The 21,269-nt window shown below is 47.7% G+C and overlaps 1 protein-coding gene across 1 annotated transcript; it reads left to right on the top strand.

Moving 5' to 3' along the window:
• The first annotated feature begins 11,971 nt into the window (after nt 1–11,971).
• Nucleotides 11,972–20,893, top strand: LOC117892304 (mucin-19). The gene is made up of 6 exons (XM_034798454.1): nt 11,972–12,128; nt 12,854–13,063; nt 17,404–18,989; nt 19,052–19,216; nt 19,282–19,980; nt 20,053–20,893. Exons 2-6 carry the CDS (start codon nt 13,050–13,052, stop codon nt 20,277–20,279), a joined length of 2,691 nt encoding a protein of 896 aa, XP_034654345.1. The 5' UTR covers nt 11,972–12,128; nt 12,854–13,049; the 3' UTR covers nt 20,280–20,893.
• The last annotated feature ends 376 nt before the right edge of the window (nt 20,894–21,269 follow it).

Below are 21,269 nucleotides of genomic sequence, written 5' to 3'. Positions count from 1 at the left end.
TAATTGATTGGCCCACGACAAGTGCTGGCAGAAGAGCCATTAATCGGTTAGCCAGCAACAAATTTGAACTCGGCAGCGAGCACAGCAGCCGCTCGTTGCTATATTTATCCTCAAGTTCGGCTCGCAGTTTTCTCACCGATTACACACTCTAGATGCGCATCGAACTTGGACTAGTTGCGACGTCATTAAAACTCCTTCTACACCATCGACTAGCTACCATTTAGCTCCACTCGTAACTCGTAACTCGTAACCTTTACTAACCCGGGGGCCATGCACTCTTCGTAGCTGAGAGCCACTTCAAAAGCCAATCAGGTGTATTCAAATTCGGTTAGCTTGACAACTGAGAGCAGCCAAAGTAAGCATCTGCATATCGGCAACGAATCTCCAAATATTAGGAATTCTTGATACATCCGGAACATATTTAGTACCTTATTTCAGATGATTCCTTCCTTTCTGTTTCTTCCGACTGGAATCTGCCCCCGCCTTCGCGTGCCTTCGGGCGGATACACTCTATTTCTGTTTATGTCTTTGTTTCTTCACAGTTTAGCCTGCCTTGGCCAGGAATTTATCTTGAAAGTACTTCAATCTTTGGTGAGACTTTTGAGACTGTTGAGACCTTTGTCCCTTCATTCTGCTCAGGCTTCTCCGTGCCTTAAGCTTTGTCGTCCCTTGAATAACTATCCTCCTCTGCGTATCTCAACCTCCAGCTTATATGGTCATGTGGGCGGTCTGGTGCTTGCGATGTTTGTGTCTTTGAGATACTTGGCCGACGACATGACGATATCGGTCTCTTCCGCCAAGGCGCCGCTGGCTCTGAGCTCTGATCAGCTCCGCTTTCGGGGCTAATAGTGGGGCATTTTCCACTGTCGGGTGGGAACGGTAACGGGAGTAACCGGGGGAGTGGGGTGGTAATGGCAGGCAGCAGTTTGGTGACTGCGGGGAGGGAACTTCGGGGAGTGAGTGAGGCCAGGGCGTGCCTCAAATCAGGCTTAAAAAGCAATTACGCACTCTTCGCAGTTGTCGCCGATGTCGATGTTGGAGTTGGAGTTACAGTCAAAGCGACTTCCTGCTCCAGGCCTCGCCAAATGTCTTTTTGCCAACAGCCACAGCCAACCCCATTCCCATTCCCATTCCCATTCCACATTTGGCCTGTCATTAAAAAGATAGTTTTCTTTTCTGTTTTGGTTTTGGTTTTGTCTTGACGTTTTTCTTCACTTTGGACAAGTTTTCCTCTTGGACTTGGGCTTTGGGGTGTGCGCTTCCCATGGCCCATGACCAATGCCTCGCGTATGTCTGTATTCATGTCCATAAATTTGCATCTTTCAGCCTGCCCTAGGCTGCAGAAGTAGAGTCTAAGATTTATGAGTCTGCATAAGATATTAGGCTCAAAGTTGGGGCCACAGCAAATTGGCAGAAAAGAGTGCCATGAATCAGTCGCCCGACGGCGAGTGGGCGTGGGCGTGGGCAATGGAATGGCTCTGGTGGGATCCATTTTGAGGGGAAGTCAAAAGCCATCTCCATCCCCGAGACGACGCACAGGCAAGGGGGAATTCCATCGAACAGGAATCAAAGTGCAATCGAAACTGCAACTGCAACTGCAATTAAAGCGGTGAAATGCGTGTGTGGCATAATCATAACCGAGCCCCACCCCACTGCAATCGCAATCTCGGGGCGCTACAAAAAACAAAAACCGAAATATAAATAATAATTGTGGCAGAAATTAATGAGTGCAGATACAAAGATGAAAAGATACAGAGACAGCGTCGAATCGGGCCAGGACTGGGGAAATTTATGATTCATACGATGCAAAGTGAGGGAGTGAGCGCTGTTCATGAAGCAGGGCGGGTCTTCATACGTAATTTCCTCTGACTATACTCGATTAGAATATGAAGTGAAGAAGTAGAACGAAGTGAAAGACAGGGAAAAGGAAGGTGCAAATTTATACACTTCTATAAGATGGATTCCTCCACTCTCAACAACATCAAAGTCTTCCAGCACTGACCCCTACTCAAGCGCCAAATTCAAACTCTTGAATTGCGGACTTAGCCAACACAGAAGCGCTGCATTGACATGAATTCATTTCGAACTTTAAGCCAAGGCGGGCGACAGTGCAGTCGAGATTAAAACCTTTAGCTAATGCAGTCACCATCCAAAGTTGTACACTGGCGCCATCTTGCGCGCGCTTTGCAAAGCAAATGGGCCTTAACAGTGTGAGGGCGTAACAGAGAAATGTAAAAAGCTTCTGTTATCGTGTGAAATGAATTTAAGTACATTCATATGTACATATAGATGTCCAATTCGATCTACATATGGTACCTGAATCTTCTCTTGGGGAATGGATTGGACTTCACAATTATTGGGCTACTAGTAACTCCCTTCTCTACGGCCATTCACTTTCGATCTGTCGGCCGATGTATGACTCACGTGCCAATCCTCACGAGAGCTCCTAAATTCTGTCTCCGTTGAGTGCTCTATCATCAGTCGCTTAGCCACAGGCAGCTGCTGGTATTGGTATCGCTGTAACAACTGCAGAAGTTTCAACATCAGGCAGTCATTCTGGTCGCCAAGTACTACGACAACAGCTGTGCAACAGTTATCCAAGTGCCCCCCTGCCTCCTCTGAGTGTCATTGCATGCCACACTGCACCCACGCACCAACACACACACACACACACACACACACAAGAAGAGAAACGGGATAGCGACAAAATGCTTTCAGAAGTCGAATAACACAGTACCCTCGGAATATCTGGCATATGTAGACATAAGCAATTGAAATATCTTAATTTTGTTTGCGTTTCAAACCTGCTGTCAAAGTTATCGAACCTTTGGAAAGTGTATCTAGGCGGGGACACACACACAAATCTAATAGAGACACAGACGGCGTCGCCTCCATGATTCCCCATTCCAGCCGAAGCTTTGCCCCTGCCGCATGCCTTTTCTTGCCTTCACCACCTTCTTCTCCTTCTTTTCTGTTTCCCTATTTTACGATTATTTTGTTTGTTTTTCTGTACTTATTTTGTTTGGCTTTTCTTTTGCGACTTTTTCGAAATTCGAAACATTAACGGAAAGTCTGTGGAGGTAATTGGACGCGTTTAAAAGCGGTGCGTGATCGAGGGGGAGTGTCAACGAGTGGTTCCGTGCTTCACTGGGTAAAAGTCCCAGACCCAAGGACACTTCAAATATAGATGAGCAAATCTCTGAAATATCGGAAAGAGAAATGAAAAAATTAGTTATCTTTCGGTTTTTATTTGAACATTTTGATCTTTGATTTGTATATGATTAAAACTAAATTCAAATTTCTTTTTTCTTTTTAAAGTTCAAAACTATTAAATTCGTTTTTTTTAATACTAAAATAAATGCTCTGTTTTTTATAACAATTCTTTCAACACGGTTCTCCATTTAGTTCGGTGCTGTATATATCGTCAGACTACAAATATTATAGTCTTATTTAATCTGTAGAAATGTGTGTAAGAAATTTGTGTTTGCATTTCAGTTTCAATTGATATATTTTTTTAAAGTGGTTTGTTTATTTCGCATTCATTTCAGGTATCTATGTATTAATTATTCGTTCTCTTTTCAATACGTGTTGGTGTCTTCATTTATTTTTTAAACGTTTCAATCGGTTTTATTATTTTTTTACTGTTTCGGTATGTTTGGGGAAGTCAAAAGGGATCAGTGTGCCCAAGTGATGTCCACAAATATAAATGATGACCGCATTTGACCCAGTGATTTTGTGTTGCTTTGTTTCCTCAGATATTCAATATCACATATTTATGTACTTTGAAAGTTCCATAGGTTTCCAGTAGTTTATAGGAGAATAATCATTTTTGTATGGCAATGTCACAACTTTTTGTGTGGTACGAAATAGAGGAGATTCTTTTAATTATTCCCATGATATTCATGCTCATAAGCTAGAAATGCAAGAAAAAAATCCTCAAAATATATTCATATCTGCCATTCCCATTCTAAATAATTCATAATTCCAAATACATTTGGATGCATGAATACTCGCAGTCTTCTTTCTTTAGGTAGAGTATGGGAACCCCTCAGCATAAATCCAACAACATACTCGTATGTATCCAGGGAAAAACGATTGGTCTTTATCAGTACACACACAACACTTGCATGCAAGTATCGAAATATATGCACTCGTATGCATTCATTGTCCATTGTTATTGCGATCCGATCATTTGTTTAAATGTTGCCAATTTCCAAAAGAAAATACACACACACAGACCAAAAGAAAAAGACTTTGGCGATTGTTCAATAGTTGGACGAATAATGAAAGTCGTTGCATTGTTTGTTTGTTGTTTGTTGCTTGTTCGGCTGTTTGCTGTCGTATGTCGTTGTTCGGGGGCAAGTAACAAGTTTTCCAATCAACAATAGCAACATTGACATTATCATCCACAACAGTAGCAAGAGTGGCAGTTGGCAGTTGGAAGTTGTCAGTGGCAAGATCAGCAGAGCCTCGATCAAGGCTAATTGTGTCAGGAAAAATCATCATTCGCTCTCTGTCTGAGGATGAGTGGGGCACTTCCCCTTTTTTGGTCTGAACAAATCTCGTTTGGCCAGCAGTGATCAGTGATCTGTGATTGATTCCGAGTTATGCCTTCGCTGACATTCCACTCCCAGATTTCTATGGGGAAATGAAGACATCAAAAACACAAATAAAAACGAAACCAGAAACGGGGCTTGCTTGCCCAATGATCAATGATCGTTAATCGATAATTGCCGACCGATTATGACCTATCTATAGTGGAAGTACAGTTATCTTTCACTTGTGTTATGTGTCTGGGTTATCCCTAATTGATGTCAATTCAGTCCCAAACATTCGAGTCTGTGTGCGTGTGTGTTTTGGCCTCACTGCCACTCGCACTGGGGGCTCATCTTTCCACTTTCATCGCAATTAGATGTGGCCATAGCCATGCACTTTCTTTCTCGATCACTCTCCCTCTCTCCCTCTGTCTCTCTCTATGCCTCTCTATTGGTCTTTCTGGCATGCAACTCACACACAAAAATAGAGATGGACAGACCCAGCCAAAACTGATTTAGTGCCCTTCATTTTGGACTTACGTCAGCAATCGAATGAATCGCTGTAGGCAATGGCTTCGTCTTCGTTTTCGTCTTCGTCTTCGTCTTCGGATCCGACTTTGACTTGGATCTCGCATAATTAGTTATCAGTGTGCTCCGCATGCCAAATGCATAACTGGATCCGCTGGATAGTGGATAGTCCAGCCGTGGATCGTTGATCGCTGTGGCTCGACCACTTAACCCAAGCGAAACCGAACCGGAACTGCTCAAAAAAAGCAATTCAACTCAAGCCGATCGGGGCATGTTGCGTAGGTGTTGACAAGTAGATCACGAACCTGATCACGATCACAGACCGCTGATAGCAGCTTACTCACCAGAGCAACAGCATCAGAGGCATTTATTCTATGAACTTCTTGGAAAGACCCGTCCGAGCCGCCAAATCACCCAATCACCGCATCACTGTCCTCCCAGAAGAGAAGAAATATCACCAAAAGACCGGATCATCGCCTGAATCTAGTTCAACTAGTTAGTTAGCATATGACCAGAGCATACGACCATTCGTTTGGGCTTCGATCTTCGGGCTTCGGGCAACGGGGTCTTGGCCTTGAGCGTCTTAGTATTTGCCGGCCATTAAGAGCGATCATAAAAAATAGACCACTGAGCGACAAGCTCGACGATCACTGAGAGTTGGTTTTTTTTTGTTTGCCAATGCAAAATAGCAAAATATTTAATGAAGTTGTCGACAAAGTGCCTGAATCCGCATCCGAATCTGAATCCAAATTTGCTTTCGATTTCAATTCCAAGAGTTATGCAGCGATGGGTGGTGGAAGTATCATCGCCTGTGGATGCTGTTAGATGATCAATGATGATCGTCACTGCTGGGGCCATAATGTCAAAGTGTTAAGAGGCAAAAGAAAGGCCAGCACGAGGGTAAAAGAGAGACGGGAGAGGTGAGTGGTGAGAGGAGTAGTGAATGGGAGATGGCAGATGGGAGAGAGAGGGAGCTGAAAAAATGCTGTTCACCTTTTACGAGTACAGTTTTGCCTGGGGTCTGACTCTGTCTGTCACTGCAGTTCAGGTTGCTGTTCACCTGATCGCCAACCAACAAACACAGACACAAATGCATACATGCACAGCCATGGCTACAGCTACAGATACAGGGACAAATATACATACATACATAGATACAGATACACACACTTGTATGCAAATGCCAAATGGTTGTTTCGTCTCGGTTGCTTCAGGTTTTTGGCTTAAACCCTCGCCATCACCATCTCCATCTCCAGCTTCAGTTCCCTCTCCCTGTCACCCTCAGGTGCCTCTTCTCGGCAGCGTTTTAATGCCAATTTATGTAACTTTTCGACTGCGCCGCTGTCCGCCGCAGCTTCGATCTCTGTCGCCCCCAGCCGCCAGCCTCCAGCCTCCGGCCTCCATCTGCCGCTCAGCCTCTCTATATCGCTGCCACTGCCTTACTGCCTTTACCCCTGCGTGACTCAATTTCAAGTTAAACAGTTTAAAATTAAACAAATTTTCGTAATAAAAAAAAGCCGCCGTAACAACACCCAAAAACTCAAAACCAAACCCAAATCAAGCCAAACAAGACAGAAATTCTGCGCTACAAAGTCTGGCTTGAGATACTCTTTCAACTCGATCGTTCCTATGGAGCTGTATAGTGTTAGGATTTTATATTTGCTGTTTTATAAGAGTTTTATCTGCCCAAAGGCTACATAGCTGAGAGACTATTTATGACCTCCCTTGGTGCGCTGTTTGCAAACATTAGTGGTGAATGATAATACCCGCTCCAAGAGTATTAAAACCAATCAAAGTGGGTCACAAAATTATTACAAAAATAAAGAAAACATACAGAAAATAATATTAAAACTTTACAACTACAAAACTTGATCATAATTTAATCATCAAGATGTGATTTTGGTATTTATCTCGGTCTGAGTGCAGGGTGCAGGGTGCAGGGGTCTTTGAGTGGGGCTGTGCCACTCCACAATGCTGCATAATTTCAATGGCGCTTTGATTGATGGATGTATGGATGGATGGATGGAGGGAATGACAGCCATGGGCAGGGTCAGCCAGGGGGAAATTGAGATGCAGACTCGATTTTGAGGAATTTATGGAGAGAGGAGTGATTGCTGTGCCAGAGTCTCGTATACTCTGATAGATACAAAATTGTTGCTTTGCAGAAGATTATACATTAATGGAGAGATGTAGATGGATAAGTAAATGTTAAGTAAATGCTATGGAAGATGGAAGCTCATAAGGTGGTAATTCTATCGATTAAAAGATCAAACAGCGGCTGCTAAAAGAATTCACTGCACATTCAGATCGGTGTCAGAGACTCTCAAAGTTCTGGGAACGCATTTAACGATCATATCATGAAATTAAATGTTCTTCTGCTCATTGTGGAACATTTAAGTATCTTCAAATAGTAGACTTTGTATTCATAGCTTCATGCAAAGCCAAAACCAATGGAGCTCCACCTACTGCCGCCTCCAACTAACTGACAAATGATCGCGACAATGCTGCACTCCAAGCTCAAGTCTGTTTCTAGACTCCAAAGTGACTGCTGCTTGGGATTTGTCGACTTGATTATGCATGCACCGATCGGTCGATCGATCGTTCGGTGTGGAGAACCACTAAAAAACGGTTTATTCAAGCCGGAAATTGCTGGAAGGTCGCCCCGTCTGGGGCTGTTCAAAGTTCTCAAAAGTGGCAGAGCGTACAAAAAACTCTCCATGTGAATCATTTCGTTTAATTGCAGCCTACGTGGAAGCCATTCCATCGTCAACAGCATGATCACCATTGAAGTAATGCTGATCGTGATGATGAGCCTCTTGTCATCGCCATAATATTGGAGGCGTTCTTGAGGCCACAACAATTGACGTACATTGAACCTGAAGTCGGTGGCGGATGGGGCTGCGCCACTCCTCAGAACCGATCCCCAGAAGATTCGAGAAGAAAAAGCGGTAGGAGGCCTACAAAGCCATCAAACAATGAGTGACAAAAAAGCATTAAAAATATTTTCATTAACCAAACAACGTCGAGAAGTTAGCTCGAAGCGGTAAAAGGTACAAAAACTTCTTGCCAGAGTTCCTCTGCTTTGGGGAGGAGAGCGCTGGTTGTTGCTGGAGTGTTGCGGGTGGAGTGGCGAAGTGGTGGGGTGGTGGTGCGGGAGAGACGTGCTCCGATTATGCGAGTGGTTCGGATCGGTCCTCAGGCTCGTGGTACAGAAGCGGCGGCGGCGAGGAGGTGGCAGCGAGAAGTGTTTATAGCTTTGGCTTTGGCTTTGGTCGTACGCATGGATTCGGGTATTTCCTGATTGCCTGGCGAGAGGAGCCGCAGTCTCAGTCTCACTCCCTCTCCGAGGCACACACACACCTACACACACACAACTCTTGCATAATAATTGACAGTTATACATTTTACTTGACTCCAACATGCGCCCAGGGAGTGAAACCAAAATGGGTGCAATAAAGACAGAAAATATTCACAGACAGAGACAGAGAGACAGAGAGAGAGAGAGATGAGGGTGTGCCTAATTCTTTTGGCTGTTGTCCAGTTTTCGGACCCCACTGGAATTCCCATATTTACCAGGGCATTACACTCCATCCCACTCCACACCACTCCAGACCCGGGAGCGAGCCCTAAACAAAAGCTCACGTAATTGGCAGGAAGGTGCGCAGGGAGTGCAGGGGAGGGCCTCCAGTCTCCAATCGAAGAGAGGGAGAGAAAGATTCGGAGAGACACAGCCTACGTGCTGAGCCTCTTGGAGTTTTGGAGATCTCGTAGCCAGAAACGCCAACCCAAGCGATACGATTGGAGCGCATTAACATTCCGCATCGCGGCCACTCCTGTTTGCGCACATCTGTATGCAGATACGGCCATGCGGCATACGGCAGGCGGCAGGCGGCAGGCGGCATACGGCATACGTTCAGCACTCGACATGTTGAATAACAGTTGTTGTTTTGTACGCTTTTCTCGCTTGCTTTGCTTTGCTGTGCTCTCTGCTGTGCTGTGTGCTGTGCTGTGCTTTGCTTTGCTGTGTGTTTTTATTACAATTTTATGATTTTTGTTGTAAAAGAGTTGCCTGGCAGGCAGGTAGGCTGGGTTAGGGTAGGGTTGGTACCTCTACCTGCAGTGTCTGTGTGTCTGTCCGTTCACATCTCTCTCTCTCTCTCTCGCTCGCTCTGCTAAGTTCCTTTGTACTTTCCTGCTCCTCGTACTCGTAAGTTTCTTTCTTTTTTCGCTGTTTTCGTCTTTATTTTCGGCTCATGAAATGTCAATTTGAATGTCAAGTCATTCGCTGGAATTGATTCGAACTTTCGCAGCTGTGGCTGTGTGGGGGTGGCAAGGGGGGTGCCATTTAGGTGCTTCACAGATGCTGACAAACCCAAGATCGGTCCAAAATTTGAGTGGAGCCCAACTAAGGCTCCGCTGAAAAGTGCAATCTGTGAGGACAACTCTAAAGATTCTTGTAGGACATTCCTGACAGTGTTGACCATGTCCTTGAAAACTCTGGCAACCCTGGTAAGCCCTTGCTGCCTCTTTACGACCCTCCATTCCGCTGGAGTCTTTTTTCTTGGTTCTGCTGCTCTGACTATAGGCCCCTCTCTTATGCAATCTCCAAATTGCTCATCAGTGAAGGGTAAAACATCATCATTACCATCATAATAAGCATTCTGACCTCCGCCTGTCCTTCGATTGTTACGCCCCCCTCCATTAGTCCTGTTTTCGAGTTGCGTCTGACCTCGGAGCGGCCTGGATCGCTCCCCTTGATGATGATCTTCGTAGGCTTCGTCATACACTAGCAAAGGGTAGCAGGATTTTTCTGCGCGTTATTTCAGAACCTAAGGAGCCCATTAAAATCCATCGCAATGATGTAAAGTTATTATTCAGATCATTTCGATTTATTTTCGCACAATATTTCATGTATTTACGATAGGAACGAGAGTTATGCAAGGGTATTTTACGGTTGGGCCCTGCAGATAGCCTGGGGACATCATTTCTTGCTTTATTTCGGCTGGGGTTTTTATGGACGGATCGTGGCATCCATGGCAATGTGCTTGGTGATGGCTGGTAACTTGATCAACGTGACCTCGGCATCGCTTGACTCATTCTTCTTTCCTTTCGCAGTCGCAGTCGCAATTGCAATGTCGCTTGCTCCCTCCCTGTCTCACTCCCTCTCCACTCGATTCTTCTCTTGAAAATTCCCCAACTAGAGGCTCCTCCACTTGAAATTCAATCAGTTCCTGCAGCTGCTGCTGCTGAAATCCCCAAGGCCTGGCGAGAAGAGCCCCATTACGGAGAGACAGCAGCTGTCTGACGGAGAGGTTGGGCTAAAGGGTGTCGTGTCCCTAATTATATGGACCTCCCATTAAGGACTACTTGTCCGCACTTCCTGGTTCGCTGCACTCTCGATCAATGCAACAGATTTCCACAAGGCAGTGAAACAAATAAATGTAAAAAGTACTGCTTTCCAGTTTATCGATCAATTTTAATTAGAAAAACCATCGATCAGTCGCTCAGCGAGAAAATAAACAGCCAAACAAGAAACAATCCACAGAAATGCACATACAAAATTGAATCAGAAAGAGCCATGGAAGTGAAGGTTGCAGCAGGAGCTGCTTAGACCAAGAATGAGGGGAAAATATTACCCCCAAATCATATAACCACAGCGAGAGAAAAGCATTTCTTTATCCACTATTCGACAAGGAGATATCCTTTGGACTGAAAGTTTTAGTGAGAGGATTAGGGAGAGTATCGCCAAACTTCAATGATGGTTTCAGAGATAGCTAATGGATCCCTGCATGAAAACATACCCAACGAACTAATGATTATGTTGCAAATAGACAACATACGAGCACCATTAAGTGGAGTGCATCCTGGATACCCCAATAGTAGAGGGTATGAAAAGGTGTCACTTGGACACTGGCCAAACCCCCGTCACACAGGGTGGAGTCCCCTGTTGAACGAGCGATCCGAAAGCTGCAGTGTAGTATCACCACACACTCGCACACACATCACAGGCGGGTGGCGGGAGGTTGGGGGGTGAATTGCATAAATAAGCAAATGAGCAACGGTTAATCAATAAGCTCACAGATTGGATAATACTCGTAGTATCTACATCCGTAGCAGCAGCAGCATCAGCGCCAGTAAAAGCGGCGGCAGAGGGAAGGGAATGTTGTGTGCCCTGCTAATTGCAGTTGAGGCGGCCAAAACGGTCGAAGCGGCGAACGCTGCGTATGTGTAATGCGGTTAATCAACAAAGGCGACGACGACGGAGACGTAGATGTAGACGGCGACGGCAACGGCAACGGCGACGTCGACGAACGGCCTTGAGACCAGCTGACAACCAGTTTTTGGTCTTATGAAATAGCCAAGAGGAGATCAGCAGAGAAGCGGCCAGAGCCACTCGGGGAGAGTGCGAACGAGATGGCATCCCCCCAAATGCAAGTGAATGTCGATGTCGATGTGGATGGGTTTTGCCCCGGCCAGGCCCGTAACCGAAACTAGTGCATTTTTTTTTTGTTTTTGTGTATTTAACACTTTTTTCTCTCAACCGAGTTTTAAGGTGAACTTCCTCGTTGCCAACGCCATTGAAACGGGCCACGGCAGGTGTGAATGATTTAGTGGTTAACACGGCCATAAGCAAAGTATACCAACTCCTGCTCCTACCCGAACGACGATCGATCGATCGATCGACCGACAGATCGACCGATCTATGGCTCGGTTCATTCTCTGTCTCCGCTGCGGCCGACCCACGAACCGCAGTCGATGGCACGAAGCCCAGTCGGATCGAACCGCCAGCAGACCCACGAGACGAAGCTCAGTCGGATCGAAGTGGTGGTCCCCGAAGTCAGAGCGCCGGCGTCGACGCTGCCATCGGGCCGGCAGCGAATGGTTTTCAATGGTTGAGGCGTTCATTATTTTGCCATTTCACGTTCAGCTGGCAGCGAAATCGAAAGTGACTGCTCTCTCAAGATCCCCAGACCGAAGCGGAGACCGAGACCAAGACTGAGACTGAGATCGAGACCGGAGCCCCCTCGAAGACGATCGACCAAGAGGCGACACTTCCAGTTCATGGTACCCATATATCCTACCAAGCTGCAGCTGTGTGTATATGTGTGTGTGTGTGTGTGTGTGTGTTTTTGTGTGTGTGTGGGATTCGTATTCATATAAAGACAGAGGTCCATGTGGATCAGGCCTGGCATTCGCAGAAGCAGTCGGAACCGGCAAAAAGTGCACCAAGAAATAATTTATTTTTTTTTAATTCATTTTTTTTCGTAAGTTATTTAGTTTGAGTGTTAAATTAAGTAACACACACACACTCACGCACTCTGCTGCCCGCGCGTATGGGTGTAAGCACCTACACACAGAGGGATACACAAATGTAGAGACAGATCTGATAGGCGCTGTCAAAGAAAAGAAATAGATACAAAAGAGCATAAAAATAGCCCCCAACGAGCAATACGAAAAGTGAAAAGTGAAAGTGCAACTAAAAATGACCAAAAGTGAACCACATTTACAACCAGCAAATAGCAACAGCAACAACAAACTACAAAAAGCAACAACAAACTGCAAACAGCAACAGTAAAAGCACCAACAAACATGCGAAGTGTGGCCAATATTTAAACAAATCAAAAGTGCATAACAATTAACAATCTTTTTCGAAAATCAATTTCTGTCATTCAATTACAGTCTGTCTGTCCTTTTTGTTTTTGTTTCTGTTTCTTGTGTTTGTGTTTGTTTTTGTGTTGGTTTTTGTTTGTCATTTGCTTTACACCACACTCTTTTATTTTCGTTTGAAGCTGAAGCCAAAAAGCTGTTGACTTTCAAAAGTGTCAATAAAATTTATGTTAAAAAACAAGTTGATTGAACAACAACATTGAACAGCAACATTGAACGGCAGCGAACGGCCAGCAAACAACAGCAGCAGCAACAGCAACAACAACAACAAGGAGAGCAACCAGCAACAAAAGTGAACCGCCAAAAGGAGCCACCAAAATGCTGCTCAAAATGTAAGTATTCAAAACACTCACTCACTCGCACTCAAAAGTGAAATTTTACTCATTTCACTACACACATTAGCCGGCTCAAGGTCAACATGGGTTTCGGCCCGATTATGTAAGATGATCATTGAGGATGAATATCATCAACATATTTTATTTTGGTAAAAGAGACCGACGAGCACACAACTCTTTCCTTTATTGATTACAATTATATAATAAGAAAACGCAAAATTAGGATTTGTTCTTTGAAGACTACAGAAACAACAAAGAATGCATTTTCCACTCGAAAGATTGGACTTTCCCTTCCTTAAAGTTGCGAATAAAAAAATGCTTTAGACATTTGTGATTATTTCCATGGCTGTTTTTTTATGTCACATTATTGCAGAACTGATTTTTATCTAATCCTATTTTATTTATTCATCATATTTGAGTTCACTTGATCCATCCAGCCACTAGTCAGTGTTTCTCCTTAATGATAGAAGTATCTTAAGAAGTTACTTAGTTTGCACATTGTGTCTAAAGTTAGTGGAATGAAACTTCCCGAGTACCAGGCTTGGACCCAATCAGCTACCGTTTCAGATACAGATACATTGGAATTTGGCCTGCAGCAGAGTGTTAACCTTGGCCAGGCCGTGCCCGTTAGCGCCGCACTGGCAGTTGCTGCGAGTATGCTTTGATCTGTGATGTGGTCTGGTTTAGGTCTGGTCTGGTCTGGTGTGGCCAGTGAGAGACAGTCAGTCAATCAGTTGGTGGCCGACTTGCTATGGTCGGCTAATATGCATGAAATGTGGCCTAGGCGAGGCGTGGCAATGAAGTTGCTTTTTGTATGCATACGCTTTTTTATGCCAAAGGTCAGCCCAGAGAGGCTGCGGCACGGCGATCTCTCTTTTTTTTCGGAAAGGTCAACTATGCAAAACCCAAATGGAAAAGGAGGTAAAGTCAACAAACCTTTGACGACGCATCCACTTAACAATGCAAAATTTATTTTACTTTACATTTCATGGCTGCTAATATTGTTGCTATTTCTTGGCCGATGTGGCTGCTGTTTTATTGTTATTACCGCTACCGCTGCCGCTGCCACTGCCACTGCCGTTACCGTCTTCAGATTGCCGCTTCACTGCCTCTCGACAACGTCAATGGCCTGAAGCTGAAGTTTGAGTCGAAGCTGAAGCTAAAGTCGATGCCGACTCTGCCGCCGAAGCACTCCACGCATGCGCCAAAAAACAAAACAACAAAAAACGTTTTCATCTTTCTTCTTCTGCACAGCAGACATGCATTTGGCCGGGCAGAAATGAATTGCCAAATTTTAATACAAATTGCATGCCACACCCAGACAGCACAGCACTCCTCCTTTGAGCAGTGCAGAGGCAGTGGCAGAGGCAGCAGAGGCAGCAGAGGCAGCACCGTCATGGCCTTTCCAACCCCAACTGGCCAAGACAATGGGCCAGATCAGAGCGGTGGATGGGAATGCGAATGATGGTCGGGCCCGGTCATGTCACTCACTTTACTTTGCTTCACTCATTCATTCAGTCAGTCAGTCACTTGGCAATTATACTCGTAGAGTACTTATAGGGTAACCCAAAATGTTAATAGTTATTAAATGCACAAGTGACTTTAATCAGTCATTCACTTTTTGGTTATAGACTGATGCAAATTTACATTAATTTGAGACAACTGAGGAAAAACTTTGCATGGAAAGCGAAAAGTTTCGAGGCTCAATGTGGCAGCTGACTGGGAATGCATTTAGGGTCAAATCTTATTCGTTCTCCTCATTTGTGCCGCAGTTGTGCCTCACGTTGAACACCCTTGCGGATCCAATTATTTGTCTTTTTTATTTTTTCTCTCTCTTAGTATTACAAAATAGTTTGGCATTTAGTTCAGCGGACTTGCCGATAATTAACTTCAAGGCAAGCCTGCCCTGATTGAAGCCCATTTCTTGGAATAGATAGATACCAGTGCGAATTTCTGACCAAGTTCAGATGCTTTAATTGAAGCTAACAAACGCGGCGTGCGATCAGACGAATGAGTCAAAGAGTGGCAACGGCTACTGAACAAGTTTAAGCGGAACAAACTGAAGTTTAATTAAGCAAAATTAAGAATCGGATGAGGCATAACTATTCTTGAGCAGAATTAACCAACGTCATATGTGGATATGATGGTGTGTCCTTCTGTTTTTTTGACTGCTTATTTATTAGCTTTTTATAGATCGAAATAGCTCATAAATCGAGTCAGTAAATGCTGCTCTTCTCCTCCTCCCATATTCCTGTGTTCCCTCCTCAGTAGGGGGCTGAGGCTTAGCTTCACGTTTCCACCAACTTAAGATCAACTTAATAGTCTTTCCCTGTGGCTAAGACGATACTTTGCAGTTTGGGGATTATTTTGATTGAATAAGACTTGGGTTTGCAGCCCACTTCCTTGGGACATCTTTCAGTGGTTGCCTGCTGCTTGCTACCGGTGTGGTTGCTCATGTCTTCACGAGTGTTGCAGCAATTGTGAATGGGAAACTTTGGCTGTGTGCGGTGTGTGGCGATGTGCGCATTGTCACCTCATGCATAACATGCCCAAAGTGGCAGACCCTTGTCCGAGAAGACACCAGCCACACCGGCAATGGCAACATCAACGGTAACTGCTGCTGCTGCTGCTGCTGCTGGGGGCTCCGTTGGCAATTTGCACGATGTGGCCATAATTATAACTTTTCTTGAAGCCATAGCCACAGCCACAACCATAGCCATAGCCATTGTTGGGCAGCCCGTTTTGGTGCTGTTGCAATTAAAATAAGTTGAAGTTGTCTACCTTTACAGAAAGCAACAGCAACAGCAGCAACAGTCAGCAGCAGCAACAACAACAACAAGGTGTTGCCAGTCTTGTGGCAGTCCCAAAACTTGTTCGACTCAAACAGCATATAAGAAGAGAAGCGATGGGAAAAAAGCGAACGGCCTGGCCGAGTACGATTTGAACATTTTGCGACTTGCACATAATTCAAAATGTTAAAAGTTATCGTCAAGAGAGCAACAGAGTCTTGGGTTGTCCCGATCAGATCGGGAACTCTACACAGAGACCGGGACTGTAGAGAGACTGCAGTCACTGCAGCGACTGTGACTGTGAATATCGAACACCCGGGTACTGGATGTCTGGCGTCTGTTGTCTGTTGTCTGGGGTCTGGTCTTGGGCTCGGTCTCGGATCAGATCGGGTTTTAAGCGCATTGCTGGGCATGCCAGCATATTGAAATGGGTTAACACCTTTTGTTTCGGAAACCTGTCCGGGCTGCCTGCCATATGATTCCTGGCTCTAGTTTCCCGATCGACACGCTGGAACGGTGATCAATTTCGAGCGTTTTGCGGTTTGCCTTGAGCATCAGGCAACGTCCAATCTCTCTCCCTCCCTCTCTGTCTCTCTCTCTCTCTCTCTGCCTGTCTTTCTGGGCCTGCAATGCGGATTCGCAGAGCCCAATGAACTATTGTTGCTGCGGATAGTTGGCGTTGCACGATCGAAAAACAGCAATAACATTGCTGCTGCTGCTGCTGCTGCTGCTGCTCGAACCCATGGCTAGACATGACCAAATCGCATGCGCAATCGCACTCTCCCCACCCGGTCTCCCCGTCGCCCCACAATCCGCCTGTAGGTATGTCTGAGCCGGTGTGTGTGGCTAATGAAATTGTGAAAGGTTTTTCATGCCAGATTAGAGACGCCACATCAGATGAGGCAGCACAATGAGCCAGCAGTTGCAACTGGAGCTGGAACCGGCTAGCCGTGATCGCTGATTAAGAGCACGCGCTCTCAACGATCACTTAACGCGAACTGCAGCTGGAGTTGGAGCTCTCGAGTTGGAGCTTGGGCTGCATCCAGTGCTGGATGCTGAAATTTAAGCTGCAACTGGAGCTGGAGTGGCTTTAATTGGGTTAACCATTCGCTGACTCAACGTGCAAATGGTTTCGCCTTGATCTAAATGTCTCAATTAAAGGTCAGGTGTCACATTAACAGCAGGATAATGAGTCATAATTGGAAGTCATCTAATGCAGGGGCAAACCACGCAGGTAGTCGCATGTTTTGTGTGCGCAGACAACAGTTACGAAGTCCAGTAACGGTTCTTGCTATGATGCAGTGAAACTTTTTTCACTTGTTTCCTTCTTCTTTCATTCTTAACTTCTACAACAACAACGAAGCCCAAGAACGTTTCTTGCTTCTCTGCCGCTGCGGGCAGAGAGCGAGGGATCCGAATATGATATGTTCCTCTGCCGCTGCGGCGGTTCTCTCTTCACACGAAGTGCCGACTGCGCTGCCCGAGAACTTTTTGCTATGCACAAAAAATCCGACGCAAAAATATAATCTCTCTCTTTCTAATGTGCAGCTGCATACTGGGCCTAGGACTGGCCATGCTGGTGACATACCATCCCGCCGCAGCTGCCGCTGCAGAGCCACTGCCACTGACACTTAGCGAGAGTCAGCGGGCAGAGGAGACGGTGGCCAGCGTGCCCTTTGAGACGTCGCACAAGCACCCGGAGGCCCACAGCGAGGATGGCTTCCATACGGCGCACCGAATCAGCGTGAGGGCCACCGACGCTGCCGACTACTCGATGAATCTGCTGCCCACTAAGGAGCGGCCCGAGCTGAATCCCGTGCTCAGCGCTTTGATCAACGAGGACGTGATGAAGAGCATCGAGGCGAAGCGCGCCATCGAGGAGGAGGAGCTGGCCGAGGTGAGGCGCGAGATCGAGGAGGCGGCGCTGGCCGAGCTCGCACAGCGGGCCACAGAGGCGCCAGTGCCACAGCTGACAACGCTGCCCTCGGCCACCAAGAAAATTGACAATCTGGAGGACGAGGTGGTGGTGGATCCGCACGACGACTTCGTGAACCAGAACTTCCCGCTGGAGGGAGCCGGCAGCGAGAACAGCAAGAAGTCGCGCATCGAGATCAAGAAAGGACCCAACGGCCAGGACTACGAGTACGAGTATGTCTACTACTATGATGAGGACGAAGATGCCGCCGCCCCGTCCAAGCCGACCGTCGTGGAGGCCGCTGGCGACCCGGACACCCGCGGAAAGACTCGCTACACCAACATCGAGCGCAGCACCCCAGCCAGCCCCAGCGAGAACAGTCTGCAGAGCGGCAAGGCCAAGGGCCGGTCCTCGTCATCGTCCGTCGTCAGTGAGCCCGCCGAGGACATCGAGCTGGAGCGTCTGCCGGTGAACACGCGCTTCCCCAGTCGCGGCAAGAACATCGACGTGCCGCCGACGCCCGCTCTGGACTCGCTGGAGACAGCCGCCGAGCGCAAGAAGATCAGCGTGAAGCGCCCTAGCCTGGAGCTGGTCGACAGCGAGACCTTCAACACGGACGAGAAGCAGCAGAAGGGCTCCCGCAATGGCGACAACGAGCTTAAGCCTGTGATTGCCGTCGAGCAGGAGCAGGCAGCCGCTGCCGCCAAGGAGCGGGAACTCAAGAAGCAGGAGGAGCAGAAGAAGCAGGAGGAGCAGCAGGCGCAGGACGAGCTGGCGGGCATTACCGATGAGGCTGAACAGACGACGCCCTCAATGGAGAAGGCGGCCCTCGATCTGTATGCGATCCTCACCAACGAGAACCTCAACAACGAGCAGACGACCTCAGCCGATGGAGCGCTGGAGGATGCCACCACACTCAGCCCGGACACGGCCAGCACAGACGAGGATGACGGCAGCCTGACGACGCTCCAGGAGGAGCTCTCGTCGACCAGCAGCACGACCACCAGCACCACCACCACCACCACAGAGGCACCCACCACCACCACGACGACGACAACGACAGCGACACCCTCACTGTACGGCGGTCGTCGTTCCGGACTGAATGGCCTGGCCGGACGCAATCGCTTCAAGTTGCGCGAAGGTGGAGCCGCAGCCGGAGCCACCAGCACGACCAGCACCACCGAAACGCCTGCCACTGAGGCCACCAAAACGGGCAGAAGTGAGTATCCACCGGCGGGTGGAATCCCTAAGGAATCGTTTTATAATTCTCTCCCTTAACAGACCGCTTCTCGCGTCCCTCAATCGGTGGTCGTTCCCGTCCCGGTGCACGCACCACTGCCAGCCCCGAGTCGAGTTCCGCAGCCGCACCTGCCGCTGGCGCAGAGGAGGAGGTCGTGGCCGTCAAGGAAGTGAAGCCCGTCAGTTCAGGGTTCGCACGCGGCAGACGTGAGTCCACGATCCACTGAGAGTGCCCCACATATTCTCATTTCTCCCTACCGCTCTCTTTACAGCCCGCAATCGCTTCAACCTCCGCGGCTCGACCACAAGCAGCACCACCGAGAGGTCCGCAGAGGAGGCAGCCGATGGATCTGCCTCTCCGGATGCTGTGTCCTCCACCACTGCACGCAGCACACTGCGAGGACGTCCTGGTCTTGGACTGAGAGGACGCAGCCGCACCACCACCACCAAGGCGCCCGCAGGCGAGGGATCCACCGCCGATGAGGCCACCAACTCGGAGGAAGGCAAGGCCGCCGCAGCCCCGGCTGCAGCTCCAGCGGAGGGTGTGCGCCCTTCGCGCTTCAATCTGCATCGCGCCGGAGGCAACCGCCTGCTGCCACGCGGCAAACTCGGCCGCGCCGGAGTAAGCACGGAGGCTCCCAAGGCTGAGGCACCCGAGGACTCGGCGGCGGACAGCACCAGCCACCACAACGATGTAAAGGGGGCCACCGTGGAGGCCACCGAGGGCGCCGAGAGGACTGAGGGCGGCGATGCCGCTGGCGCCGCCGCAGGGCCCGTGTCCGGCTTCAATCGCCTCAAGAACCGGCCGCGCCTGAATGCTCTGCACAAGACTGATGCGGCCAAGCCGAAGGCAGCCGCAGGCGCAGCCCCCTCCCCGGCGGCGGTGGCGCCACGCAAAATCAACCCGCTGCTAGCCAAGCGTCGTCTGCACCTGGGCGGTGCGGCTGCGGCAGCAGCTACCTCGACCACAGGTGGGTTGCAGTGCCCCCCCTCCATCTCGAGCTCCACTTTTCATTCCCGCTCCTGTTGCTTTTTTCTTACAGAACTTCCCACTGAGGAGGAGCACGCATCGTCGGACGGTGACTCCGCAGAGCACACGGGCAAGGAGGAGTCAAATGCCGGCTCCGAAGAGTCCGGCTCGGACGGTGCCGCCAAGGATCAGGATACAACAGAGGCCGCGGAGACCACCACCAAGCAGCAGGCCCGCGGTCTGGGTCTGCTCGGCCAGCGTCGTCGCCTGCCACTGCGCAAGCCCGGCACAATACTGTAAGGCCGGACAGGATGGATGACGACTGGCCCTCGACACTGAGTGCGCCCAGAGGCACACTCTCTGCCCGGGGAGTACTCAGGCTCTGCCTACTTTTCAATCCTGAATTCCGACTCCTAAATCCTGAATAGAATACTCGTCCTACTTTTGGGTGGTTTCAAACGCGGTGTACTCGTAACTCTTGTGGATCGCTTGCGATATTTTCACTTTAAGCTTCTTGTCCCCTCTCCCCATTTCCGTTCCCTGTCCTCGGCCCTTGTCCGTTCCACGAACGCAATTAGCTTTGTACACATTACACTAATTACTATACTTATGAATACGAAGAATACTATTTAAGATCCTTCGCGAAGTCACCAAACGAGAGAGAAAGAGAAAAGAGAGAGAGTGCGAAAGAAAAGCGAAAGGAAGAGGAACGAGGAGATCTAAGCCACTTGTAGACCACTAAGCCGAGAATGTAACTGCAATGCGATCCCCCCAAATGCTATAGCCGCGTCGCCACGGATATGCCGTGCATTGCAGTTACATTATCTATTATATTTTTTTTGAGATACATTTATAAAGAAACGACTTTTAATTATATACTAAATAAAAAAACAAAAAAACGTAAGGAAAAATAATTCCACGATTATAAATTGTATTTCCTTTTGTTGAGGTTGAGTCACAGTGCCTGTGATCGATAATTACTCTTAAGTTTTCTTTGATCCATTCCAGTTACAATCTTCCATGCGGAAGGCAGTTGAAAAAGGGTCCAAGTTTCAAACTAATTCATTTCATTTTGCCGCCTCTTTTTGGCAGAGGCCCCACTGTGCGACGTTCTATTACCATTATTTTCTGTACTTAATTAGCTATTTAATTTGGAACAAACTTTGATCAAATTTGGAACAAACTTAGGCTCTGAGGAGCTGCGCTGCTGCCACCGCCGATTGCTCTTATCTTAACCTTGGCGCTCACCACAGTTCTCCGATCTCTGGCACTCTCGATTTCTATACTTTT

Source organism: Drosophila subobscura, chromosome A, assembly GCF_008121235.1.
Source record: "Drosophila subobscura isolate 14011-0131.10 chromosome A, UCBerk_Dsub_1.0, whole genome shotgun sequence".
Taxonomy (NCBI): Eukaryota; Metazoa; Arthropoda; class Insecta; order Diptera; family Drosophilidae; genus Drosophila; species Drosophila subobscura.
The sequence above is the reverse complement of the archived record's forward strand: the minus strand, read 5'-3'. Positions and strand labels throughout refer to the sequence as shown.

Bases quoted from the DNA above. Each gene is read 5' to 3' on its own strand.
- LOC117892304 (XM_034798454.1), top strand. The intron at 18,990-19,051 runs GTGAGTATCCAC...CTCCCTTAACAG, and splicing joins GGCCACCAAAACGGGCAGAA to ACCGCTTCTCGCGTCCCTCA. The intron at 19,217-19,281 runs GTGAGTCCACGA...CTCTCTTTACAG, and splicing joins AGGGTTCGCACGCGGCAGAC to CCCGCAATCGCTTCAACCTC.